The 24528-nt window shown below is 54.4% G+C and overlaps 8 protein-coding genes across 8 annotated transcripts; 5 read left to right on the top strand and 3 right to left on the bottom strand.

The window, feature by feature from the left end:
* Positions 1 to 894: 894 nt before the first annotated feature.
* ASPACDRAFT_120933 (RING finger and CHY zinc finger domain-containing protein) lies at positions 895 to 4012 on the top strand. The gene is made up of 3 exons (XM_020196388.1): positions 895 to 2542; positions 2597 to 2961; positions 3011 to 4012. Exons 1-3 carry the CDS (start codon positions 1319 to 1321, stop codon positions 3606 to 3608), a joined length of 2187 nt encoding a protein of 728 aa, XP_020055816.1. The 5' UTR covers positions 895 to 1318; the 3' UTR covers positions 3609 to 4012.
* A 465-nt stretch (positions 4013 to 4477) lies between these two features.
* On the top strand, positions 4478 to 8001 carry ASPACDRAFT_79371 (IQ calmodulin-binding motif domain protein). The gene has a single exon (XM_020205389.1). The coding sequence runs from the start codon at positions 4750 to 4752 to the stop codon at positions 7711 to 7713; it is 2964 nt and encodes a 987-aa protein (XP_020055815.1). The 5' UTR covers positions 4478 to 4749; the 3' UTR covers positions 7714 to 8001.
* Positions 8002 to 11034: 3033 nt separating this feature from the next.
* cia1 (iron-sulfur cluster assembly protein CIA1) lies at positions 11035 to 12321 on the top strand (the record flags this gene model as incomplete). Its single annotated transcript, XM_020199675.1, has 1 exon — positions 11035 to 12321. A coding segment is annotated over one exon (1287 nt), but the record flags the coding sequence as incomplete, so codon positions are not given.
* On the bottom strand, positions 12308 to 14666 carry kexA (serine-type carboxypeptidase kexA). Its single transcript, XM_020205388.1, has 3 exons — positions 14355 to 14666; positions 13922 to 14282; positions 12308 to 13868 (listed from the first exon to the last, which is right to left on the bottom strand). The coding sequence occupies exons 1-3, from the start codon at positions 14525 to 14527 to the stop codon at positions 12531 to 12533; spliced, it is 1872 nt and encodes a 623-aa protein (XP_020055813.1). The 5' UTR covers positions 14528 to 14666; the 3' UTR covers positions 12308 to 12530.
* A 425-nt stretch (positions 14667 to 15091) lies between these two features.
* Positions 15092 to 16629, bottom strand: ASPACDRAFT_120928 (SAM-dependent methyltransferase). The gene is made up of 5 exons (XM_020196387.1): positions 15912 to 16629; positions 15794 to 15811; positions 15631 to 15741; positions 15457 to 15575; positions 15092 to 15401 (listed from the first exon to the last, which is right to left on the bottom strand). The coding sequence occupies exons 1-5, from the start codon at positions 16243 to 16245 to the stop codon at positions 15345 to 15347; spliced, it is 639 nt and encodes a 212-aa protein (XP_020055812.1). The 5' UTR covers positions 16246 to 16629; the 3' UTR covers positions 15092 to 15344.
* Positions 16630 to 17218: 589 nt separating this feature from the next.
* Positions 17219 to 18398, top strand: ASPACDRAFT_120923 (endosulfine family protein). The gene is made up of 3 exons (XM_020196386.1): positions 17219 to 17747; positions 17830 to 17913; positions 17983 to 18398. The coding sequence occupies exons 1-3, from the start codon at positions 17712 to 17714 to the stop codon at positions 18379 to 18381; spliced, it is 519 nt and encodes a 172-aa protein (XP_020055811.1). The 5' UTR covers positions 17219 to 17711; the 3' UTR covers positions 18382 to 18398.
* Positions 18399 to 20396: 1998 nt separating this feature from the next.
* Positions 20397 to 21788, bottom strand: ASPACDRAFT_29715 (ICE2 family protein; the record flags this gene model as incomplete). Its single annotated transcript, XM_020199659.1, has 2 exons — positions 20397 to 21200; positions 21267 to 21788. 2 exons carry the CDS (start codon positions 21786 to 21788, stop codon positions 20397 to 20399), a joined length of 1326 nt encoding a protein of 441 aa, XP_020055810.1.
* A 1208-nt stretch (positions 21789 to 22996) lies between these two features.
* On the top strand, positions 22997 to 24158 carry ASPACDRAFT_29816 (MYG1 family protein; the record flags this gene model as incomplete). The annotated part of the gene is made up of 2 exons (XM_020199664.1): positions 22997 to 23058; positions 23138 to 24158. The coding sequence occupies 2 exons, from the start codon at positions 22997 to 22999 to the stop codon at positions 24156 to 24158; spliced, it is 1083 nt and encodes a 360-aa protein (XP_020055809.1).
* Between the last annotated feature and the right edge of the window lie 370 nt (positions 24159 to 24528).

The following is a 24528-nucleotide window of genomic DNA, read 5'->3' as shown; positions in this document are numbered from 1 at the left end:
TCAACCAAGCATCGCTCACGGCACAAGCAATCGACTGACTACCAGAAGCTGCCACATATCAAGACGAGTAGTGAATCTAATATGGGGCCTGCGCAGACCAGCCCTGTTATGGCCTGGCTGTATGACCCGGCAGCTTCTGACATCATGGGTGACTTCCTCCCTGGGACGCCGCGGAACCTGCTCCAAGGCGCTGCTAGGTATATCCCTAAATAGAGTAGGTCGTTCGTGACATGTAATGCAGCTGCTCTCAAAGACAGCTTACCATATCCCGCTTCTGAAGCCAGTTCTTGAAGAGTGATTTAGTCCAGTCTAGACCCTTCTCATAGGAATGAAAACCACTGGTAGATAGTTCGGTGAAATATACTATAATGGATATGCTCGCTTCCTACAAGATCAGCATGTTTGTTATGACTTTAGGGTGTATCCAACAGGGGTTTAATGCTTAGCAAATATGAGTGTAAGTGCATGCACGCGTAGAGTTGCTGCTTTGAAGACGGTCCAATGGTTCGCCAAGCAGTAAGCTACCATTGTATGAGACCTTAATATGGGGTTAGTCGGACCAGCGTGAGCGGTGGAGAAAAGCGAATTGAAGGTTACTGTACATTATTGTCGAGTGTGCTGTTGCTCAGGAAAAAGTCATACTCACTGGATTGATTGCCGAAAATATATCATAGGACATTGTCAATTGTGAGTACAGTCCGGAGTAGGAGTAGTGAGTAGAAAGTGTGTGTTAATACGCCAGTGATGGGGAGCATTATCACATGCTTGATGAACTGCCGACGGGCACAAATAGCGCTAAGCCCGATATGGGAAGTAACCATGAAAATGGGACCGAGCTAGACCTAATTTAGGAAGCTCTCACTTTTGCGCAGAGCAGTGGCCGATCGCCTCTCGCGGGCTCAGTCCACCAAATCCCCAACTCAGCAAATACAACTCAAGAACTGGCAAAAACACAAGGATTAGATCTTGCATAGAGTGTTCGACATATCACTTCACGCATACACCAACGCGACCGCGAACGCGTGCAGTTCTTTTTCAATACCACCCTGTCAAGACAAGGACCACCGACTCCCAGGCCTCAACGTCATAGCGGCTGACGAAGCGATTACCATCCGAGATCGAATCACTTCCTCCCTCCCACCCTCCCTCTCCCATCCGTTTTCGGTCTCGAGTTACTCCGTATCCCTTGCTGCTTTTTATCTTGCCTACCTTATTCTAGGCCTTCCAAGCCTTTTGTGGTGTAGCTCCCTTCTCCAATTATTCAATCTCTTATCTTTCCTATGCTTTTGCCTGCATCTGATGCTGTTTGATCTACTCCATGAGCGGGCTCCTCTCCTCTTTGTTGATTGAACCCGTCGTTCGGCAGGCCCGTCGCCTCTCACAACAGACCACTCCACCACCGCCCTCCGACTCCCTCGCAGCTGAAAAAAATCGTTCCTCGTCCGTGGCCAGTAATGGCACCGACTTTTCTCACAGTGCGGTCATGATCAATTCAGCGAACCCGGTAGATCTGCCAAATGCCGGAGATGCGGAGTCTGAAGATGGCCGCCCTGTCACATCCACTCCACCTTCGAACAGCTCGCCGAGTCGAGTTCCTCGTGGACCAGAACACCGGTTCCCCGCTGGATGGACAATCAACGCAGGTTATGCCGGCGTTTCACAGAATACATCTCCCCTGATGACGCGCACAAATCCCCTGACCAGCCCACAGCAGACCGCCTCATCTCTAACTAGGCAGGATGTCTTCCAACCCTCAAGTTCACATTCGCACACCCCGGAGCAGGCATTGAGTAACATGGTTGGGACGGACGAGTCCGGTCCTTCGGCACTTCCAGAGGACGACGGAATGGGTGCTTTACGGAGGCGGATCCATGCGATTCGAGATGTGGGTTATAGCAACACAGACCAGGCACGCATGATCCACGCACTGATGACCGAGAAATACAATCTCCACCGGGTTGATTCTGCCGACCAGAGTACTCCCAGGAGTCCGACGCCTCTCACTCCTCAGAGTCCGAAGCAGGACGAATCTGCTCGCCGATGGAGCATCATATCCTTGGAGCGATCCCTCTTACCTTCGTCCTCCGCTCCTGGCAAGGGCGAGATTTCCTATGATTTAACGGCAGAAGATTTGGTGCCGACATATGCACCGAAACGAGAACTAGAATCACCTGCCTGTGAGATTGACGATCTGGACCTCGAAGAGGTTGAGGAAGTTTTTCTTGGCTGTCCACATTATAAGACAAACGTCAAGGCACAGTGTTTTGACTGCAACAAATGGTACACATGCCGCTTCTGCCATGACGAGGTCGAGGAGCACCGTATGGACCGGCCGAAAACAGAGCACATGCTCTGCATGCTGTGTGGGGAAGCCCAGCCTGCAGCACAATCCTGCAGGAAGTGCGGCGAACAAGGGGCGCAGTATTATTGTGATATCTGTAAGCTTTGGGACAACGACGCCAACAAGAGTATATATCACTGCGGTGATTGTGGCATCTGCCGCATTGGAAAAGGTCTGGGGAAAGACTTCTTCCATTGCAAGGTGAGTAAACCTATAAGCCCAGCTGAGCATTGCTGGAAGCTAATCAAATCTTAGACGTGTAGTGTTTGCCTTCCTATATCTATCGAGAACACCCACCGATGCATTGAGCGATCCACGCAATGCGATTGCCCCATTTGCGGAGACTACATGTTTACTTCCCCAGAGACTGTGGTATTCATGCGTTGTGGCCACAGCATTCACCAGCGGTGTCTTTCCGAATATTCCAAGACTTCGTACCGCTGCCCGATCTGCAGTAAAACCATCACCAACATGGAGTCTACATTCCGGAATCTGGATCGCACAATTGAAAGCCAGCCTATGCCGGCAGAATTTAAGGACACCAAAGCTCTGGTCTATTGCAACGACTGCAGTGCGAAGTCTGTCGTAAGATATCATTGGCTGGGACTGAGATGTGATCTGTGAGTCTTGATTCTTCTCTATGCCTATTCAACATCTAATGAGATACAGGTGTGAATCGTACAATACCGCACAGATTCGTCTGGTTCGAGGCAACGCTTCAGACCCCTCTGCCCTGGAGAGCGATAGCGAAGGAATTTCGACACCACGGGCCAGGTCTTCCTCCCATGGCGCTGATGAGAGCGGTCTGCCTGCGTTCGAGTCGCTGCGTATTGACACTAGCTCGGTTCCCGGGCCCGACTCTCGGCTTTCTGTCCCCATGTCTGCCGATCCGAGTCGGCAATTCGCCTCCTACAGCTTGACTCGTGATCGTGCTGTGTCGCCCGTCATCAGGAACTACTTTGGCATTCCGCCTGACCGTGATTCGGAGCGGTCGCAATCGAATTCCTTCTTCAGCGGCCTCACATTCGGTGCCGTCGGCGGTGGCGGAGGAAGGAATGAAGATGGCGGTGAACTTCGCTTGTGGGGTACCAAGTTCAAGTACAGCTATGGTTTCCTTGGGCAGGAAGCTGAGTCCGTCGACGGCGCGTCCGATGCCGATGTCGAAGAAGACGAGGGTGACGGTGCCTCAGGGAATAGCGGCTCAGATGACGGCAGCGATGAGGAAGAGGACGATGACGAGGGTATTGACATTTTTGGCCACCGCTGAGGTCACCAGTCGGTGCTTGTCGCATGCTACCCCCCCACTTCTGCAGCGGCGTGAAATAGGCTGGCCTAGCTACCGATGCGGATACTTTCTGACTTTGGCCGACAAGCCGCTGACCTCTTTAGCATAATCGAAAAGTGAGGACCAACTACATTGGCGAAGACGAAAGTTGGCTGGACCAACTAAGTGACTTGTATGATATCTTGCTACGGACATGGTGGGCGTCTAGTGATGCATGACTTCGACCGCAGCTTCGCGTGTTTCTGTTTCTTACGGATGATACAGTTTGCATTTATATTCGGCGTCTGAGTTGCAGGGACGAGGATCTGTCTGTTATCGGAGATCGGTGGTGTTAAAATGTTGTTGGTACTTGCGATGCATTGAAACACACATCTCGCATGCATGAGGGGGAGGCATAGTCTAGATTTGTTTATTGATTTCAACTACTACTACTACTACTACAAATCCTGCTACTCTCTCTGTCCCTGATGTTTTAATTACATATACTGGTATAATCAGTTACCAACTGCTAGCTGCTTCCTGCAGCTGCTATTATGCTGTGCTGCAGCTGCATTGCAAATCGGGATTAGTCAGCGCGGCTGGATGCGGCGGCTTCGACGGGCTTCATTCTTCTTCCGGCCTGATGACGACGAAAGGTGAAATACACTCCCTCCCTTGGTCGATCCCATGATGGACGCCCTGGAAAGCCATGCTTTCTTTTCCCCTGCCTTATCTCTCGTATCATCATACATACTCCCCGGGCTAATGAGTTCGTGACTGGTCGACTTACTTAGCTTCTGCCTGTTCTCCTCGACATTGTTGCCCTTTGTCCCAACTACTGTTCCTTCACTCTGACAAAACAAAAGCTTTACACTTACACTTACACTTACACTTACACTTTCACTCCCTACTAGTTCGACACTCCAACCAAACTCTCCTCTTCTGAAACGGAGCACGGATCTCTTCTCAGGGATGCTCCGAACTGCAGCCTGATCCGTCCTGAACGAATTACCAACTCTCCTTCTCTACAATACAGGGGTTATCCACGGAACCTGCGTATCTACCCGGTCCCGTCTCGCCATCGCCCTCTCATATCTCGATATCTCGGTTGACCCCCCGCTTCCCGTGGAAACAACCGCAGAATATGATCCGTCGCAACTCCGACATCGACGTCCAACTCTCCGATGCAGCCTCCCCTCCCTCCGTCGAATCCGAACCTCCGACAGAAGCAGATGTGGAGATGATGTCTGATGAGCCAACACTACCTTCAAACCTGCCCACCCACCTCGCCGCTCGCTTTGCTCGCAAGCCGAGTGTCGTTCGTCGCTCCTCCGCCGCCTCCTCCCGCCGCAGCTCGATCTCCTCCCTGACCGGGCCCGCCCATGGCGCGTCCTCGACCGAACACGTAGCGCATCACCTCCGACGGACCTCTATTCTCGAGAGTCGCAAGGCTCGACTCGCGGACCGCGCCTTGCACGCGGAGAAAGTCAGGCTCCGGGCTGCCTTGGCGAAAGCGGCCACCCGGAACCTGCAGCGGGAGGAGCGAGCCCTGGCTGCCCAGCAGGCCCGGGAGCGACTCTTGGCGGAGATCACAGCCAAGTGCGAGGAGGAAGTCCGTCGCGCGAAGAAGAAGGCCGAAGACAACCGGGAGCGCAAGGCCGCCGAACACGCTCGACTCCGCTTGGAGATCGCGGAGAAGTTCGCAGAGGCGGAGAAGCGCCGGGCGCTGTACCAGCAGACCCAGCGGCGCCACCGCACGAGCAGTCTGCCCTCGGCTGGCGACGAGAAGAAGATGCCCAAGGCGGCCACCGCTCAGGCAGTCACCCGGGATGCCGCCGCTCGGATCATCCAGCGGGTCTGGAGGACCTACCATGCGAAGATGGTCATGCGTGGTTTCCTGGCTCTCGACCTGACCACCGATCGTATTCGGGAGAAGGAGTTCGAGGAGGTCGGTGTCCTTTTGTCGAACGAGCGGGTATTGGAGACAACGGCCCGGGTCCTTCGGCTGTGTGGTCTGCAGGATATGGAAAGCGGCACGATGGGTGGAAGGGGTGCGGTGCGCACGTTTCTCAGCAGTTACTTGATTGTGACCCATCCTACTGAGGTGCTCAGCAGCAACGGGGAGCAGGAGCAAGACCTGATTGCTAAAGCGCGGGAGCTCCTCGCCGCGTTCGAGCTGGTGATCCCTTTGCTCTCAGGGTGCTGTTCGCCCGCGGCCATCTCCGCCGAGCTACAGGCTCTATGTGAGGCCTACAATGTCTTCTTCTCCGCATTTCACGCATGGAAATCTCACGATTCCAGTGTCCTCATTGAGATTATGTTGGCTCAGTTTATCGAGCTGGAGTTGATCTGGCAGACAGTCAAGAATGATCGTGCCGGCGGTGTCGCTGAGGATTATCGCCAAGGAATTCGGCAGAATCAAATCTTGCTCCTTGCTAGACTAAAGCGATTGGCAGGCGCTGATAAGGCCATGGAAATGGTGCGGAATGCCCTGAAGAAGGCAAAGCGCGAGAAGAAGCGGACCGCGTCCAAGCAGGCCATCCCACGATCGGCGGAGGTCGCAACCGCTTCAACGGAAGCTCTCACAGAGAGCGTTGCTTCCCCTATCAGTGAGACGTTCAACAACGTGAATAGTGGAGTTTTGCAGGAGCTAGACCGACAGCGTATCTCTCCCCACGAGCGGTTCACTCGGATGCTGACGGCGCTGCCGGAAAACCGGGCTTTGGTGCACGAGCTCTTGATCAACAAGGAGTTCCGGATTGATGAGAAACAATACACCGAGCCACGCAAGCGAATCATGAAACACATGTGTGACATGATGCGCAAGGACGTTGAAGCTGGCCTGGAGACAAACTGGACAGTGGCTATGGCTACGGTGATCCAAGACCGTTTGCTTCGCTCACTGCGGCCAGGGAATTCGCTGCATGTGCTGATCAGCGAGGTGCTTGACCCCAAGTTGGTGGAAAGCCAGTGCAGGGCCGGCGCCTTCTCCTACGACAGCTTCTTCGATTTCATGAATGCTATCCTACCCAAGCTTTGCGCTCCGTACCGTGATCCGGTCGTCAAATCATTTGCCGAGGACATGTCGGGCGACGCCATTGATCGACTTGCCCGACTAATGGGCATCATCGACCTCCTCTCCCTTGACCACACCAACTTCATGATTCAGGTTGCAGCGCCACAACTGATCCAGGAGGCTCCCGGGTATGAGCAGCGGACATTCGAGAAGGGTCTTCAAGAGGGTACTCAGAGCTTGGGGAAGACGCGGCGCTTTTGGCGCACGCACCGCAAGATCATTGCTGATGAGATGCGCAAGCGGGACCCGGAGAACGTGCACGGGGAGCCACGACCGCCAAGTGCCAAGGTCTATGCGCAGGGGATTGTGGATCTGGTGATGAGCAATGCGCCTGTCTCCGAAGAGCTCATCCCGGAGACTTTGGAGCTGGATCGGCAGCGACTTGCGCGATTGCATGCCCGAGCGTTCCGGATCGTTGCCACCGCTTCGATTCTCCTGACAGCCAAGAACCTGCTGAAGCGCGACGTGCGATCTCAATGGAAAGCGGAAGCGGACCGGATCCTGTCCCTGGACTTCAATGAGATCCAGCCCGACCGGGTTCAATCCATCCTGGAATCCACTCACCCGATGCCACCCAATGCCAGTGCGCAGCTGGCCGCAACCATCCGCCGCGTTTTGGTGCCCGTTGCTACTGCCTGCGCCGCCGCCCACACGGAGGGGGAAGGTACCCAGCCATCCGTGGAGATCCAGGTCGAGTCGACCTCGTCCGCGGCCTCGTACACGTCGGATGCCGCCAGCTCTGCAACCGCGACGAGCGGCAGCGGCAACGGGACCTCCGGCTTTGCCGACCCGGTGGCCCGACTGATCCTCTCGCGCCTGCGCGCCCACATCCTGTCGCGGCTCAGCGCGTCCAGCGCCAGCGAACGCGTGCGTGCGACGACGACGGCCAGCCAGAGTCTGGCCGGAGCGGGCATGCCCGAGTTCGTCACGGAGGTGGGGCAGCTGACGGATGAGATGGAGAAGATGCGCGAGGTGGATTGGCTGTGTCATGGGATGGTGTACGAGCGCATTCTGGGCGACGGTAACGCGTGAATGACATAAGATTGTCATTGTCAGGGTCTAGGTTGGTGGGCTTGTCTTGGCTTTGGTCTATCAGGGATACTTCTTCTACTTGTCCAGGTACAGGACTTTGGCACAGACTGTGATTACTTCCTTCGGTGCGAGTTGCTTAATAGTCATGATCCATGTGAACTTGATTCATTCTATATTTCGATATCATGCGTACGGAGTGCTAGTCTATTGTACTATCTCTAAGGTAGAGAATATTGTTTCTAGATGGAGGAAGGAATGATTGTCATATAATCCTCTGTTACGATATTCAATGAAGCAAGAATACTCAACATTTATGTATGAACTTAGTATACAAGAGACTCCTGGTCAACCATAACCAAGAAGCGGGTTGCCGGCGTTTGCAAGGCTCGATAACCCGGAGTCGCCCCATGAGACAAACAGAAGATACTAACCACTGCATATTGTATCGAGAGAGGTTGGACCGATGCAGGCATAAATTTGCTGCTGTGCATTTCGCAAAGCAAAGATTGTGGAGGCGTGCCAGTACTACATAGGGTAACTGAACTGTATCTTCCCGCGGACGACAAACAAAGGGACGATGAATCTGGAATATTAGTGGTGTACTGTATGTACACAGCAGACCACCACCGCTTTTCTTTGTTACTTCATGAAAGGTGCCTTCTCTCTCTCGCGCCGCTGTGAATTGCCGACATCGCGTGCGCGAGAGACTTTTCGGTGACTCGCTACTCGTACACGAGTTGTCATTGCTTGCTCTGGTACAGTACACCTCGCTGTTTGCATACAAACAAAGGAACGGAACTAGACGAGACGCCAGAGATTTCGATTCCATACACAACCTAAAAATGGCGAAGACACCACGGCTATTATCGATGAATTCGCCTTGTTCCGATCCAGTGACTGCTGCCGCCATGAAAACCCTACTTCTCACCATGGGGCCATGCGGTGTACGAGATTGCCACTGTGTCTCGGGCTCGAGCACCTCCAAGCTGGATGGGTTGCCCAGTGCCGTGGCGTGTGACAGATGTTCTCACCTTCTAAGTGATCATGATAGTTATTGTGAGCTCTTGGTGTTCTCTATGGGCGAGCCTTACTGGGTGTGTACTGACGCGAAAAACACCTACACACACTCTAGATCCGCCCGGTTCTTCAGGCCCTGCGAGCCCACGACCTGCACTGGTGACTGAGCCGCTTGGCGAGTTTTGGTTACTCTCTGGATTTTGAGGTCGAGGTCGAAGGCGAGGCCAGGGGAACATGGATAAACCTTTGCACACGCATCGAGTCGCACATCATCATGCGACCCCAGTTCATCGACGAGCTGATCGCCCGGTTGGACCGCTACCATCTGATCCGCGTCAACGGGACGCCGGCGTCGGGCAAGACCTCGATGACGCGGGTGCTGGCCAACGAGTTGCTCGCCCGCTACCCGCAGACCCCCGTATATCTGCTGTGCGGCTGTGAGTGGGACGAACGTGCGGATGGCGGGCGGCTGGGCGCTCTATCTGCAGCAACAGCTGGGGACGCATGGCCATCGGCTCATCACGCATCCCGGCTTCTTGCTGTTGGATGAGGCGCAGCAGACCTACTGGGAAACGCAGCTCTGGACGGACCTGTTCAAGTCCATCACCGGCAGCAGTGCCGTGAAGATCGTGGTGTTCACTTGCTATGGCTCGACCGGCTCCGAGCCCGGGGGTGCGACGACGATGCGAGAGCTCCCCGGGAAGACACCGATGGTCTTTCAACCGCACCAGCAGATCTCGCTCCGGCCGGAGGAGACCGAGGAGACATCCCCGCGCTGGAAGCCGGTGGGCTTGCTGCTCGACGAGACCGAGGCCCACGAGATCTTGGATCGATATGTGCCGAACACCGTGTCTAACGGGGCGAACTTATTGACCAAGGAGTTGAAGCATGGCTTGTTCCTGGTTAGTGGGGGACACGCGGGCTTGCTGGTGTCCCTCGCCGACGCCCTGGAATTGATACCGGTAAGTCTGGCCTTGCGGGACATTGAATTCTTGGGGGGTAACCTTATTGTTTTATGTGTGACAGGAGATCTATGCTCTGATCAGGAAACGCCAGCCACTCGACTGGACGACAGTAAGCCAGGGACTCTTTGGCGACTGCCAAAGAACTGGCCTATCGATCCCCACTGGAGATGGCTACGGAAGCCATTCGCCATTTCGACCCGCACCAGCTGTCGAAAACCGCGCGCACGCTGGAAGATCAATACCAGAAGGAGTTCTACCGCTGTCTCTTCCCGCTCCTCCTCGAGTACCAGATCGCGATGTCGCCGGAGTATCTCATCCAGAACACGGCGGGTCTCCGGAGCGGCAGGATCGACTTCCTGGTCGAGCAGGAGAAGTGGGGATTGGAGCTGATGCGCGACGGCGACCGGATCACACAGCACATGCGACGCTTCGAAGAAGACGGCCCGTACTTTGCGATGATCCGGGACGAGCTGATGGAGGATTACATTGTTTTGAATTTCACCCAGACCCGACCACGCCGGAAGTACCCAGGTAACACCTGACCTTTCTTCCGTTAGGTCCTAAGACAGAGAGTAGTTTTGAGTCTGACGTAGCTTCGCTAGGAGACCGCGGCCACCTGTATCATGCGGTCTTCTCCGAGGACTGCCGCAACGTCCAGGTCCTGGACGCCTCGGATCTGAGTGAAGTCGTTGCTTTTGTGCTGGTAGAGAACGCATCTTTCTTCCGTTAACTAGCCTAGTACTTGGTCTCAGTCCTTGGCTTAGGTCGACTTGGATAGAGGGATGCCTCTCGAGCAGTGTCCCTCGATGTGATTTCATCTGATATGGTTGCATAGTCTCGAGTTGGGCACTCTTGTGGCCTTCTCATCTTGGCTTCCTTTGGCGCTGGGCACAGATAGCAATCATTGATTTCGTTGTCTAGTTGAAAATTGCACAGGTGACTGACCCCATGAGCACCCTGAACAGCAGTCCGACTTACCTGAAGTTCAATTCTTAAAGAAGTTGTGTAGTTACTTACTTTTCCACAATTCCGTCAGAATAACTAAGTAGATAACAGTTGGTCGAAGGAGGCAGGCGGTAAGGGAGGGTAGACTTACCTTGTAACTCCGTATCCGTATACGTACCGTACCGCCTCCGCCCGCCGCCCTCCGCCCGCCTCCCCCGCCGCCGCCGCCGTAGCAATCGGCAGATTTCCAGCTTAGCTTTCAGACATTGAAGTCTACACAACCCCTCCACCACGACAACCTCCAATCCGAACAAACCCTACCTACTTTATACCCCAACACAAGGGTCAAAAGCAAAACCAAAATGCCCAACCCACCAACCCCGCCCCCTACACGCTCACGCCGCTCTCGACGCTGGACCCCCCCTCGCAAGAGCGCACCTGGCAGACGGCCCCGCACCCGCGCCTCCCCATCGTCGCGACCTGCAGCGCCGACAAGACCATCCGGATCTACTCGCTCACCAACTTCCGGTTGTTGTCGACCATCACCGGCGGGCACAAGCGCAGCGTGCGCACCGCGGCGTGGAAGCCCCACGTGACGGGGGAGAGCGTGCTGGCCAGCGGCTCGTTCGATGCGACGGCGGGGATCTGGCGGCGGTGGGATAACTACACCTCCTCCCGAATTCAAACGCAATCACAGGGGAATGAGGATGGGGACGCAGCGTGGGGAACATCCACCTCCAACCCCGACCCATCCGAAGATATCCCCGAGGCAAACGACGAGGACGACGAAGAATGGCGCTTCGCCGTGCTACTGGATGGCCACGACAGCGAAGTCAAATCGGTGGCGTGGTCGGCCTCCGGGATGCTGCTGGCGACCTGCTCGCGCGACAAATCCATCTGGATCTGGGAGGACCTGGACGACGGGGACAACAACTTCGAGACCGTGGCAGTGATGCAGGAGCACGAGGGCGACGTCAAGTGCGTGGCGTGGCACCCCGCCGAGGAGTGTCTGGTCAGTGGCAGCTACGATGATACCATCCGCGTGTGGCGCGAGGATCTGGACGATTGGGGCCAGGTCGCTTGTTTGCGGGGCCATGCGGGCACGGTCTGGGGGGTGGAGTTTGAGGGTCTTGCGCTGGGGGTGTCTTCCCCGTCCGGGGAGGGTGAAGAGGAGGCGAGGGCGTTGTCTGGGCCGAGGATCATCTCGTGCTCGGATGATCGCTCGGTCAGGGTGTGGAGGAGGCAGCCCAAGTCGGGCATGACGACGGAGTTGGGTGCCGGCAATATGCCCAGTATTATTCGGCCGACGGGGTTGGATGAGATCTGGGAGGAGGAGGCGGTGTTGCCCTTGGTGCATGATTTGGCCGTGTATTCGGTGGCGTGGAGTCGGAGGACTGGGTTGGTTGCTTCGGTTGGCGCGGATGGGAGGGTCGTGATTTATGAGGAGAGGCGGGTTGATGATGCACAGGTTAGGGAGGATCCCAAGGTTTCGCTGTCGCTGCTCCCCCCGACGGAGTGGGTGGTCGTTGCAGTCCTCAACGGCGCGCATGGCATCTACGAGATCAATCATGTGGCGTGGGCGAAGCGGGCGGATCGGGGTCGCGATCCCTCTAAGGAGGAGGAGGTGCTCATCACGACGGCTGATGATGGCAGTGTCAAGGTGTGGACGGTGCAGCAGTGATGGGTGCATGTGTTATAGGTTATAATTATAGACTTTCGATATAGAGAAAAGTCAATGCTCAAAGCATTCATCCTCCCAGCCATACAGCTCACCGCAAAAGCACGAAAGAACAATTCTAAGCTCCAATACATAAACTCCAGTATGTCCACAAAGAACCCATGATCAGCTTTGAAACAAACACCAAAAAGGTTCAATCAAGTAACAAGGAATCATAAATGATCACCTCCCCGCGCCGCCGATTGTTGGCCATGTTCGCCCCGCTCCTCCTCGTCACTGTCCTCGCCCACCGAATAATGCTCCCGGTCCAGACCCGGCGAGTGCAGGTCATCCAATTCCGACTCGTCAAAGTCGCCCGCCTCGACATCGCCGCCCGTGCGCTTGTTCTGGAACCGCTCCAGCACCGAGCTGCTGCTGCTCATGTTCTTCTGCATCACGCCCCGGTAGCCGTGGTGTCGCTGGCGGCTGCGCCAGATGAAGAACCCCCACACGATCACCCCGATGATCACCACCACGAGGACGGCCTCGCCGGACTTGGCATACGCCTTCCACTCCGTCTCCTTGAGGCGCTGCTTCTCCTGCTCCTCGGCCGCGGTGCTGTTGGGGTGGCCGCCCACCGAGGTCTGCGGCAGCTTCTCGCCGTCGATGCGCGAATCCGTCGGGTTGCCGCCGATGCTGGCGATGTCCACGTTCATGAACCGGTCCAGCATGTCCCGCGTCTGCCGGGGCAGGTCGTACGGCACCATGTGGCTGGAGTTGTAGATCAGCACGTAGGTCAGGTTGCGCGCGTATTGATAGATGCCCGTCGGCTCGCCCTCGAAGGTCCAGTCGTGTCGGGGCGCCCACACACCCGGCGAGGTTTCGAACCCCGTACCGCCGCCCCATTTCAGGTTGTTGATCAGTTGCTCGGTGCCGACGTGGTTGCAGATTAAGTCCTTCTCGCCGCTGAACAGGAGAATCTCCACGCCGGATTCCAGGAGCTCGGGCAGGAGTCGGACGGATGGCACGGATCTCTGAGGGTTGAAATTGCTGCTGACCGCGCCGGAACACTCGGTCCAGCCTGACTTCTTCGCTGGGTCGATGTGCAGAGCTGCCACCACGTCCTCCCGCTGTAGATATGGCTTCACATCCACCAAGTCTGTCGGCCAATTCATTCCGCAGGCGTCTAAGCTGTCGCGCAAACGGATGTCATACATGTTGTAGCACTGGTTGTTGACAATCGTCTTGTCCAAAATGCCATTCAGAATCTTCTCGCAGTCGTTGACGTGGATTCTGTTCTTGCCCGCTTCCAATCGTGACTGGCAGACGGACTGCAGCACTTCGAGTTCCTTGGCCGCCGAGCTGCCTTCCTCGATGAGCCCCTCTTCGTAGGCGAACGGCAGGTAGGACATGTACTGTTCCTCGGGGGCGATCCACCCGTTGCCGATAAGAAGACCCTTTAGCTGCCACTGCGCGGTGTTGGAGTTGGAGACCTTCTTGTTCCGTTCTTGCATGGCCTTCGCGATATAGGGGATATGTTGTCCGGCGTAGGACTCGCCCGCAAGGTAGATCTATCCACTGTAAGAAACGCAACTCCTCAACAAGGTGAGACCAGGGAACATACATCATCGCTCTCGTACTCCGGAAACAGCTTGAACCACTCCTCCAAGAACACCACAAACTGCGCCGCCATCGTGTCGAGCTCGTGAATATAGCTGTCAGTGTTGACGTAGCTGAAGCCCGTTCCGACCGGATTATCGACAAAAAGCAGATTGGCGAACTCGTCCCAGGAGCCCTCATTGTATTCGAGGGTGTGGTTGTCCTTCAGTCGATACGGGCCAATCTCCATCAGCGCTCCGTCCATCGAGGAACACCCAGGCCCGCCATTCAGCCACACCACGGTGCGTTGGCGATTGGCGATGTGCCGATTCTGATAGTGCCAGAAGAAGAGATGTCCATTGCTCTGGGCGTCGACTTCAACGTGCCTAAGCCGGAGAGAGATAGGGGTTTAGTTTTAGTTGATTGAATGCGACAAACAATAGAGCAGAGTAGCTCACCCAGCGTGCATTTTCAGCAGCGGACCATCCGGTGCACCCGGAAGAGAATGGATATAGTAGTCAGCCGCCGACTTGGCCGAGACAACGGCGGGACTCAGTAGAAGGAGCGTCGACAGTGCCCATGTCGACATCTTGGTGAGGGAGATGCCCCCGCGGGACGATAAGGGGAACATTTCGGGAACTGTGATAAGGTGCAGGGTGGAAGGGGGTGTTCCAACAAAGAAAGTGTTGACGGGTCGTCGCAAGGATGGATTGAATGGGTCCCGAGTGGACTCGTGTGAGCGCTCAAGGACTCATCGATCAAAGTGTCCAGTTCCGGCGCGTGCTGACTGAGACCGAATCTCTCCCCGGTCGAGGCGGAGCTCCGGAGATAAAGGGAGGTGGTGGTGACTGGCGATGGTGACGGAGGTGATCACACAGAGAAAGAGTGTGGACGAATGGACGGGAAGCTGTCAAGCACCCTTCCCACAGCGATGATTTGGAAGAGGCAGGAGAGCCGGATAACACCAAGGGAAGAGGTGGAAGGTAATAGACGAGACGAGGAGGAAGATGGAGGAGAGATGGAGGAAGTCCAAAGCGGCTGAGACGGAGACGGAGACGAATGGATGGCGTGGCTTGAACGGGCGGGTATCGTCCGTATCGTTACTTACGGGACTTACTCTTACCACTTTGGGGTCTCTATAGACCAGCTGCTGCCTTACACTCTTCCACATAGGATGATCTTATGTGAGAAATTTCAGAGTAATAATTATCATTCGGGCCCTCAATAAAGAGTATTGTATTGTCCATCGTAGATGTTGACTACCGTTGACAATCTGAGTTGCATTCGCCCGATTCATCCATCGCGATGACACTTGGTACAGTACACTCCAGGATTAATGCAGACCTATCCAGCATCGCTCAAGCGTTTTCATTTCAAGCTGGATGGATTTGTTTGTCCCTGTGCCTTCATTGAGAGCTACAATCTCTTCGGCCGATCTCCCACTCGACTCAGATGAGATCATCAATACCCTGATCGGCGTCTTTCTTGATCAAGTCCACCATGCCCTGAGAATGTTAGTTGCGGCGCAGTCAAGGCATGATGAGAAAGAAGCAAGCTCACCGGAGGCATGATGGGTTGTCCATCCTTGTCCACAACATAGCGAAAGGGCATCTCGGTCCGTTCGTGCTCGTTGATAAGGATCTCGGGGTGGTCAACGTATTTGATCTCCTCCAATGGAACTGCGTAAATGTCAGTCTTCATTTTTGCCATGCAAACTCGCAGTCGAGGACTGACTCTTATCGTGCACAACTAGGCGAGTGACGCGCACAGCTGTATCTGTGGTCATTTGCACAGGTCCTAGTCTACGGCCAGCATAGCCCTTCTTTCTCAACTCCGAGGTGCGATCTGCTTCGGGTCAGTATCATGATGAATCTGCTTAACATCCAAGGCAACATACCGCGAGGTGGGTCATCGCCTAGTGACCGAACAAGAGAATCCTTTGAGTCAGCCAGCAGAACAATGGATTGAGTCAATCTCCGGAGAAGACCCGAAAGACTGGAAAAAAGGCGTCTCACCCAGGATACCACCGAAGAGGAAGACATCGAACGTCTCTGCATCAGCGGGGCTCAACTCAACCTTGGCGGAAGGGTCCAACAGGCAGACCCGAGACTTGCGGTCCGCAAAAATCTCCTCCACACTGCGGTGCTCGACGTTGAGGCCTGGGGTGGCCGCCAGATCCTCCGGCATCTGCAGGGAGGTGGGCACAGAGCTGAGCAGAAATCTGCTCCCCGAGGCATGCGCTTCACGGGCAATGCAGCCATACTCCAGAGCGGACCAAGCGCCCAATTCGGGGTCCAGATGCTCGACCACGATGGTCACAGGACCCGAGGAGGAGGTTTGATCACTCATGTTGGTCCAAATGGAAGCGTCCAAGTCGGTCTGGCCCGCGGACAATGAGCGTGATGTCGGTTATAGTAAGTGTGGGGTTCAGGAACCTCTTGTGACACCGTGCAGACTCGGATTCGCCGGTTCTTAAGACCCAAAATTAGCCTAGAGCCAAGGGATGGGAAGCCTGCAGCTATTACCAATTGATTTAAGGGTGGTAAACGGCGCGAAAAGGCTGGATGGTGAGCAATATCAGATTGTGGAGGGGCAGGAGGAAAAAAAAGCAGAATTCATCATAGAGTCGGATACAGATCGATACGGCCGATTGCATACACTGACTGAGGTTTCCTCTTCAATTCAACCGTCGGTCGAAGTTGAGCAACCCGGGGACACTGCAATGAACATTTCATCAAATGAACATTGGAGGACTATTCATTCTACTAGTTCGTTAGGTTCCAGTTTACTATTCTCTTTTTGCGCCCTTTGTGCCTAACGGGGCAGCAAGATGAGTCGAGTATACTGTCCCTGCATTTGAAAGCACCGTCTAGGCTAGCATATCCTTAGTGTCAATTCATTAAGGGCACGCTCATCACTTGCTTTGTATTTGAGACACATTGCATCTTATTTTAAGCATCTCATACCTATTTCACCCCCTGGTCCTCAGCATGCAGCAAATTATCGAACGACGAGTGCCTGATCTTCCCTGATAATGAGGCGTTGGTCAGATCGAGTGAAACAAATACTGTATTGTTCGGTCACCATTCGAGGTGGAGGCAGTCTGCAGCTCCATGCCGCTAGGCTGAATGCAGACTCCTTCTTGCTCAGATCATTGGATCCTCGTCCCTAAGAGGATTAGTGGGTAGGAAGTGGTGGAACACGGGGGCTGATTACAGGGCGGTCACCGCCCGATGTCGTAGGCTCTCCGCCAGCCGATGACCATACCATTACCCGTTCATACCGACTGATACCAATAGACTTATTCCATAGTCCATTCTCTCTCTCTCTCTCTCTCCCTCCATATTTCCTTCTTCTCTTCCCCTCACCTTCAAACGCTTATCCTCCAAACACTCTCCTGTTCCTATTTACTTTCATTCCTTTTAATTCAAGATCTCTTCATCCGTTTCCTTTTCAGGACTAACTATCTCACATCTCATCTCCTGCAGCCTGTGCAGAGGAAGCTGTGATCTATACCTTTACTTGCCTACCTACATACTACTTACAGTTTGCTCCCCGCTGGAGGTGGTGGGGTTTCCTGACGACACTCCCAATACTAAATACCCGCACCACTCAATCACTCACTCACTCCCTCCATCTCCGTTGTCCACCTCAACTCACCTCAACCTCAATCCATATTAACTCCACCCCCCCTCCCCCCCTCGTCTGCACCTTCTTCCTTCGCTTCCTCTCCTTTCTCCCAACCTACTTTTATTCTTCCATTTTTTGTTTCATCTGTTCTACAATCAACCGAATCAAAACCACAATCATTCACAATGAATCCCCATCAGCAGAATAAGATCGATACCAGCGTACGCTCTCCGCCCAGATTTATCTTGGGTCATCGCGATTCATTCCCCGTCAGGCTGCAACTAACAATCATCTCTTCTCAAGTCGCTGAGCCCCGATGAGCAGCGCCTGCTTCGTCTCTACGGCAAGATGCCCAACAAGAAGGATCTTTTGCAGAACAAGCTGAAGGTATGCTCGTCTCAACACGCCCGACTCAACTACTCCCCATGGCTGACTCTCATATCTTACGCCCTACAGGAGCGGAAATACTTCGACTCAGGCGATTACGCCCTCAGCAAAGCCGGCAAGGCCTCAGACGTCGGCGTCACCAACATCGGCTCCCAACACCCCGTTCCCGAGAACATCCCTCACCTAACTGCCACCTCCCCCGGCGCCAACAACCCCGCCGCTGCCGGCAATGGGGGCAGCATCAGCGCCCAGGGCGGCCAGCAGATCCCCGGTAGTATCAGCGGCCACCCCGGCTCCATCGGATTCCAGAGCCGCAGCCCCGTCAAGGAGGCCAGCTTCCTGCAACGAGGAACCAGCGTCGATGAGGCCGATGGAAACAACCTCGATGCAGTCGCATCCCAGGATCCCACCGATGCCGGCAGCGTGAGCCCACCTCCGGCTCGAGGGGGTGTTCCCATCCGTCAATAAATGATTCCCCCCCCCCCGGTCCCTTATCATGATCTCATTACTTTCATGTCATCCTTTATTTGGCTACATCTCTTCCTTCGTATATCTTTTGTTGGTTCCGTCCCGGTGGTCGGTGGTATTTAAAAGAGTGTTCTGGCGCCATGGATTCCCACGTCACGTTGTTTCTTGACATTTTGATGTATTTACGACCTCATCCTTATCATTGATCATTGTTTCCCTTTCTCTTATCTTTTGCCTTTCGGATGGATTTTGCCTGACACAAAGTGAAAACAAAGTGGAAGGTTGAGCAACCAGGCTGAAGTGACTGCATGCTATAGCACTCGCCCACCGATCTGTGGCAAAGACGAGCTGACCAGTTTCGGGTGGGATCCTCTCCGTTGTCGATCATAGCCTGCTTCAGCAACTCTCTGCGTCCACAGTATGAGTATCCAGCATGCTCGCGCTAAGTGGAATGTCTCAATCATCACGAAATGACGCATTCAGTCTTCCTGTTCTCTCTTTCAGTTCGTTGTATATGTTGGAAGATCATTCCGGGTACGAAGTGTCTGCCTCGTGTCTCCGTTTCGACCTCATAAGCACGAAATATTCTATGCCTTTAGCTTGCGGTCAAGAACCAGGAACGCGTCGTATCTGATGCGTGTGTGTTTGCCGTGATTTGATGCCTCTATTCTTCTCCTTGAAGGGGTGTTTAGATCCGGCCCCGACAACAGTTCAGTGGGTGACTAAATTGAACTTGCCTTTGTGGATAGTACGGGTTTGGGCCATTGACCACCTACCTCTTTACTCACCTTCGGTTTGTTTGTCGTTATAGCCGCGTTCCAGTTTCTGGCGTCTCGCCATCCTAAATTGTACTCGTTGGCTGTGTACTTCCCGTACTCCTCACTAACCACTCCCAAATCCCGGAAGTGCGGTTTTGGGAGATACTTCGTATATGCTACTTGTACTGCAGAAAGGAAAGAGACGAAACAGTCACTTTTCTCATAGATTTCAAGTCTGATTTGCGACGGAGCTTGAAAAACCGCTAAATATGGTACTCGAGCTCAGCATGAGCATGAAAGGAACAAGATATGGGAATGAAAAAGATGTCGCTACAGAGGCGAAGTGAAAAAAAGAAAAAAAAAGGTCAAAAAAGAAGGAAAAGAAAAAGAGAAAAAAAAAACCTAGTCACCGTGAACAGCAAGTGGGGGTATAAGATTCTCCATCTAGTGCAAACAGTTTTCAAGAATCAAAAACTATCAAAAGCTAAGAAAGATAAGGAAGGGTAAGTCGAAGAGCTTTGATGAGCAAACAGGAAAAAAGAAAATGAAAAAAACCACAGGAAGTAGTGTAGCAGAAAGGCGCTAGACTGGGAAGAATGGGTATAATAGCAATAATCGGAGATGGGATCATGAGAGATGTGGATAGGCCAAAGATAAGGATGGAGCGAGGCGTATCGGAGGGGGCAAAGTGCGGAAGGAACAGAGGAGGCGGTAGGGAGCGGGTACGGCCCAGGGAATCTGTTGGGTGGGGTGGTTGGCATCGTCCGAACCGCGCGGTGTACATGAACTGGACCGCCCCCTGGTATATGGAAACCTAGTGGTGGGTCCTAAATCATGCTGGAACTGTGTTGTTAATTGCGACGTCCCCGGGGACAGTGTCCGTCCTTCCATGACGAGCACCATTCGTGGGGTGGCTAAGGAATAATGTAATGCCTTGCAGGGTGAGAGGAAACGCAAGGCGCAAGGATGACTGATAGGCATGTGAAGTCGCGGGCACGCTTCATAGCTGCTTCTGCGAGATGGCTCTTGGTATTCCTCCAATCCGGCTATCATGCGGCTAACAAAGCGAGGTGCGTTCGATGGCGTTGCTGGCCTAGGGCAGCCAGCATAGCGAACACACCCCAGCTGGATGGTATGCGTAAATGAACATCGGTGGCAGCCTGGCTTAGGGACGAATCAAGGACGCTGCGAGTGTCTACCACGAGTCTCCGCATGGTTGATAAATTTGCCGTGAAACTGCGATTCGTCGCGTACCGTTCAGTCGGTCTTCCAGTGACCAGCCAAGCCGGTATCTAGATCATCGTTCTCGCCGAGGTAGAGCTCAACAGCGTACAAGCCCATCGTGCAGGCAAGGTTGATCCAGCGCCAGAGGTTGCCGCCGCCACCGCCTTGGCTGCTCCACCATTCACCACTGCCACCCATTGCTTGAGATGTCAGAGCGAAATGCTGCATCAGAAGGCTGGTGTACACGGCGATGAGAATCGAGGGGGAGAAGTAGCTGAGGAAACCGAGGAATTGACCGGCGGCATCGGAGTCGTCCAACGAGGCTTCCTGCGACAAGGCGCGAGCGCCAGACTCGCGAACTGCGGGGATGATTCGAGTGGACGCGTACAGCACCAGGATCCGGTAGGTGAGCGAGACTAACACGGAGGGAGTCACGGCGCCAAAGACTGCGGTGATAACATTGAACAGGGCGTGGATGATTGAAGGCAGGGTGGACAATGCATGCATCAGAGTGGTGTACGACTCCATGATGATCGGTGGTAGCGGCGGGAAATCCCCAGCTTGAGCAGGAGAGGGCGCTTGTTCCAGAGGGTGAGAGGGTTTGTAGTCTGTGAAGATCTGGTAGAGGCAGAGCACAATGTAGGCAAATAGCAAGGAACTCTCCACTGGATTTCCCCGGCCGCTACCGATACCCCAGGCGCACAAGATCACCGCGCATGTTATGGAGACACCAATTAGAGCCGCATCCACATTGGAGATTTCCGGGAACTGCATAACACGCCATAAGAAATACACGGAGCTGGATATGATTGAGGCGGATAAAACCAGGAGACCAATCTGGCGGACCATGATTAGCATTTTATCGTTGCATGCATCAAGCACTTCAGAGTGACGTGTACGTACCATCCAACTATCACTGCGCCCGCCCCGGTTCACAAGCCACCGAGTGATTTGCCCTGCAGCTTGTATGACGAGTAAACTGCAGAAACCCTCCACTAGCTGGAATACCGGTGTCGACCATCTCAAGAGTTTATCCCAGTTGCCAATCGTCACCGATTCCACCAAACCATCCGGCCCAAACACCCACTCCTGAATGGAGGAGTCGTGGGCCCTCTTGCCGGTGAAGGTCCGTTCCACCCATGAAGCCGCGTTGTCATTATCGATAGAGAAGCGGTTGAGCGACCAGATAAGCAGGATCGGGATTATAAGCCACTGCGTAGAGCTGATGATGACGACCAGGGAGGAGCGGATCCAGGACCGATCGGGGGTGGAAAGTCGCAGGAGTGAGAACAGAAAGTAAAAGGTCGCGAGGGAAAGCGAATAGGCCAGACCGCATGTCTTTCCACCCACATCAAACGCGAGAGGGATGGATGCGACCGTGACGGTCAGGAAGAGTCCCGACGAGATGGCGCGGAAGAGCCACATCGGACAAGACGACAAGAAGGGGGAACGAGATGAAGAAAAGGCAGAAAGAGGGTAAAGAAGAGGGGAGAGAGGGGTGTAGACGCGCTCTTTTCGACAGATGGTCTCAAGGTAGGAGATTTGGTAGACAACACGGACGGGGAGGAGGGAGGGGAGTCTTTAGTAAGAATACATGAAGGCTGGTTGACTGCGTGCCGTCCTTTGTCTTGCTGGTCTGCCTGTTCGACTTTTCTTGAATCTCGCTGGAAGAGCGAGTGGTATGAATCTCGTCACTGTCTTTTGAACTGAATTTTCAAATTTTTTTTTCCTCTTTTCGTTTTCAGTGCAGAAGTCTTTTGAAAAACGATCTTATCTCCCAAGCGGGACGGAATGATGGATGGATCGAATTCACGTGGCACGTGCTGATGGACGAATGAAACTCCTGGTCAAACAATCCACTTACGTACTGAAGCACCAAAGCTTAACGGCTGCAATGCAATGAATCGGGCAGGATGAGATAAAGGCGAGGAGAAGGATACAGGATGAGGAAAAGGGAAAAAAGGGGGGGACTGACAGGCAGCCCAGCAACAGCAACCGCAACGAGCAAACGTAAGAATTGCTCGCAATTTGGCGGTTTAGCGTATCCGACCCAGCTTCAACTGGCAGGCGGTGGCGTCCAAGCGGATGCAAGTAGCGGTCAGTTGGTGGAAAGATCGGCTGTATATGATCTCATCTCCAGAAGATTATCACCCAGTACTGATGTAGAAGGTGATTGAGCGTTCGCCAGGGGATCCTGTGATTGCGCCAAAATGCAGCTGGACGTCAACAATCCCGACATTAAGGTTCCAATGGAGCCTGGAGAGAGGGGAAGGATGTGGAATCGACGTAATTATGCCTGTCAGATAAAGACACCATCGACAAACCGTATTACAGAATGTGCAAGCCTCAGGCTGCAATCACATGCTAGGCTTTTAGGTGCTTAGCCCTAAGTACTCGTCCAATCTGGTTAGCGTGATGGAGCTGCCACTTCGACGCTTTCCCTTTAGAGAAATCAGCGCCCTGCTCCTTCCGGCCAATAGGAACTCACTGATACTAACTAAACTCGATACGAAGACCTCAGGCAGGCTTCCAGAAGCACAGGCTCTATCGGCAATCATAGACAAGAACTTCTTCATTCTTACCACGTTATTTCTTCCTTCTGGTGTATGCTTCGATTCCGTTCCTTATTCACAATGGCTGAAGAAACCATCACGAAGAAGATCAAGACTTCTTCCCCCTTGATCGGAACCCACAAGTAAGTTCTCGGTTCTCATCTCAATCCCACATTCCACCTACTGCAATGGCCCCGTTAAGTTAATTCCTGCTCGTCCCAGCGGCCACTTCCACGCCGACGAAGCTCTTGCTGTCTACCTTCTCCGTCTCCTCCCTACCTACAGCGCCTCCCCCCTCGTACGAACTCGTGACCCCGCCCAACTGGCCACATGCCACACCGTCGTCGATGTGGGCGGCGAGTACGACCCCTCCAGCAACCGCTATGATCACCACCAGCGCACCTTCGCGACCACCTTTCCGGCGCACGAGACCAAGCTCTCGTCCGCCGGTCTGGTCTACATGCACTTTGGTCGGGCCATCATCGCGCAACACACGTCTCTGCCCGAGGACCACGAGGATGTGACACTGCTGTACGAGAAGCTGTACAACGACTTCATCGAGGCGATCGACGCGAACGACAATGGGGTCTCGGTCTACGACCCGGCGGGCATCTCGGCCGCGGGCCTGCAGAAGCGCTTCCGGGACGGCGGCGTGACGCTGGCCTCGGTCGTCGGCGACATGAACCACCCGGACCCCACGAGCCCGCCGGGCGAGCCCCAGGACGAAGACAGCCTGTTCGGCCGCGCTAGCACCTTCATCGGCAACGTCTTCACCCGCAAGCTGCACCACGCCGCCGCCTCCTGGCTCCCGGCCCGCACCACCGTCGGCGCCGCGTACCGCTCCCGCCGCGACGTCCACCCCTCCGGCCGCATCATCGTCCTGCCCCAGGGCGGCGTGCCCTGGAAGGAGCACCTGTACACCTTCGAGCAGCAGGAGGGCGCCTCCGGCAGCGAGCAGACCTACTACGTTCTGTACCCGGAGGGCGCCACCGAGGGCTCCAAGTGGCGCGTGCAGTGCGTCTCCGAGAGCGAAGGCAGCTTCGTCTCGCGCAAGCCCTTGCCCGAGTCGTGGCGCGGGGTCCGTGACTCTGACCTCGATGCCGTCATGGCCGCCGAGGCGGATAAGTCCGGCCAGCCGCGCATCCCCGAGGGCGCGGTCTTTGTCCACGCCAGTGGTTTCATCGGTGGCCACAAGACCAAGGAGGGTGCTCTGGCCATGGCCGTCCGGGGTTTGGAGCTATAGATCGGGGGTGTTGCATGACTTTTGCTTATCTAACGAACAGTTGGTCTGGGTATTCATGAGGCATATAAAAGTTAGAGATTCATTCTATCACTATTTCCTATAATTCGCACCATGCAAGGGTGTCCAGTTTACCCTGCTTAGCATCTGATAGCAACCCTGCTAGGGTAGACCTCTTCATCCTCTCAAGTCTCTCAAGCGACTTCACAATGACCTGCACTGTTGAGGCCGGCAACCACAATGAGAGTTGCTACTGCCATCGGCATCAAGATTGTAAAAGGGGCAGAACAGATGATCGATATCAGTATTAGCGTTAGGCATGTATCTATACTTACTACTTCGTCTATATAGGTTGATCACCGGGGGTACTGGA

The sequence above is a fragment of the Aspergillus aculeatus genome, assembly GCF_001890905.1.
Source record: "Aspergillus aculeatus ATCC 16872 unplaced genomic scaffold ASPACscaffold_9, whole genome shotgun sequence".
NCBI classification, from domain to species: domain Eukaryota; kingdom Fungi; phylum Ascomycota; class Eurotiomycetes; order Eurotiales; family Aspergillaceae; genus Aspergillus; species Aspergillus aculeatus.
The sequence above is the reverse complement of the archived record's forward strand: the minus strand, read 5'-3'. Positions and strand labels throughout refer to the sequence as shown.

What these genes read in the sequence shown, in the direction of transcription:
- ASPACDRAFT_120923 (XM_020196386.1), top strand. Translation starts at nt 17,712, where the DNA reads ATGAATCCCCATCAGCAGAATAAGATCGATACCAGC. An exon ending in AGAATAAGATCGATACCAGC is followed by an intron (nt 17,748 to 17,829) that starts GTACGCTCTCCG and finishes TCTCTTCTCAAG; the next exon opens with TCGCTGAGCCCCGATGAGCA. An exon ending in TTTTGCAGAACAAGCTGAAG is followed by an intron (nt 17,914 to 17,982) that starts GTATGCTCGTCT and finishes TACGCCCTACAG; the next exon opens with GAGCGGAAATACTTCGACTC.
- ASPACDRAFT_79371 (XM_020205389.1), top strand. Translation starts at nt 4,750, where the DNA reads ATGATCCGTCGCAACTCCGACATCGACGTCCAACTCTCCGATGCAGCC.
- ASPACDRAFT_120933 (XM_020196388.1), top strand. Translation starts at nt 1,319, where the DNA reads ATGAGCGGGCTCCTCTCCTCTTTGTTGATTGAACCCGTCGTTCGGCAG. An exon ending in AAGACTTCTTCCATTGCAAG is followed by an intron (nt 2,543 to 2,596) that starts GTGAGTAAACCT and finishes ATCAAATCTTAG; the next exon opens with ACGTGTAGTGTTTGCCTTCC. An exon ending in CTGGGACTGAGATGTGATCT is followed by an intron (nt 2,962 to 3,010) that starts GTGAGTCTTGAT and finishes AATGAGATACAG; the next exon opens with GTGTGAATCGTACAATACCG.
- kexA (XM_020205388.1), bottom strand. Translation starts at nt 14,527, where the DNA reads ATGTTCCCCTTATCGTCCCGCGGGGGCATCTCCCTCACCAAGATGTCG. An exon ending in CTGCTGAAAATGCACGCTGG is followed by an intron (nt 14,283 to 14,354) that starts GTGAGCTACTCT and finishes TCTCCGGCTTAG; the next exon opens with GCACGTTGAAGTCGACGCCC. An exon ending in CGGAGTACGAGAGCGATGAT is followed by an intron (nt 13,869 to 13,921) that starts GTATGTTCCCTG and finishes TACAGTGGATAG; the next exon opens with ATCTACCTTGCGGGCGAGTC.
- ASPACDRAFT_120928 (XM_020196387.1), bottom strand. Translation starts at nt 16,245, where the DNA reads ATGAGTGATCAAACCTCCTCCTCGGGTCCTGTGACCATCGTGGTCGAG. An exon ending in CCTAGTTGTGCACGATAAGA is followed by an intron (nt 15,576 to 15,630) that starts GTCAGTCCTCGA and finishes ACATTTACGCAG; the next exon opens with TTCCATTGGAGGAGATCAAA. An exon ending in GACAACCCATCATGCCTCCG is followed by an intron (nt 15,402 to 15,456) that starts GTGAGCTTGCTT and finishes TAACATTCTCAG; the next exon opens with GGCATGGTGGACTTGATCAA.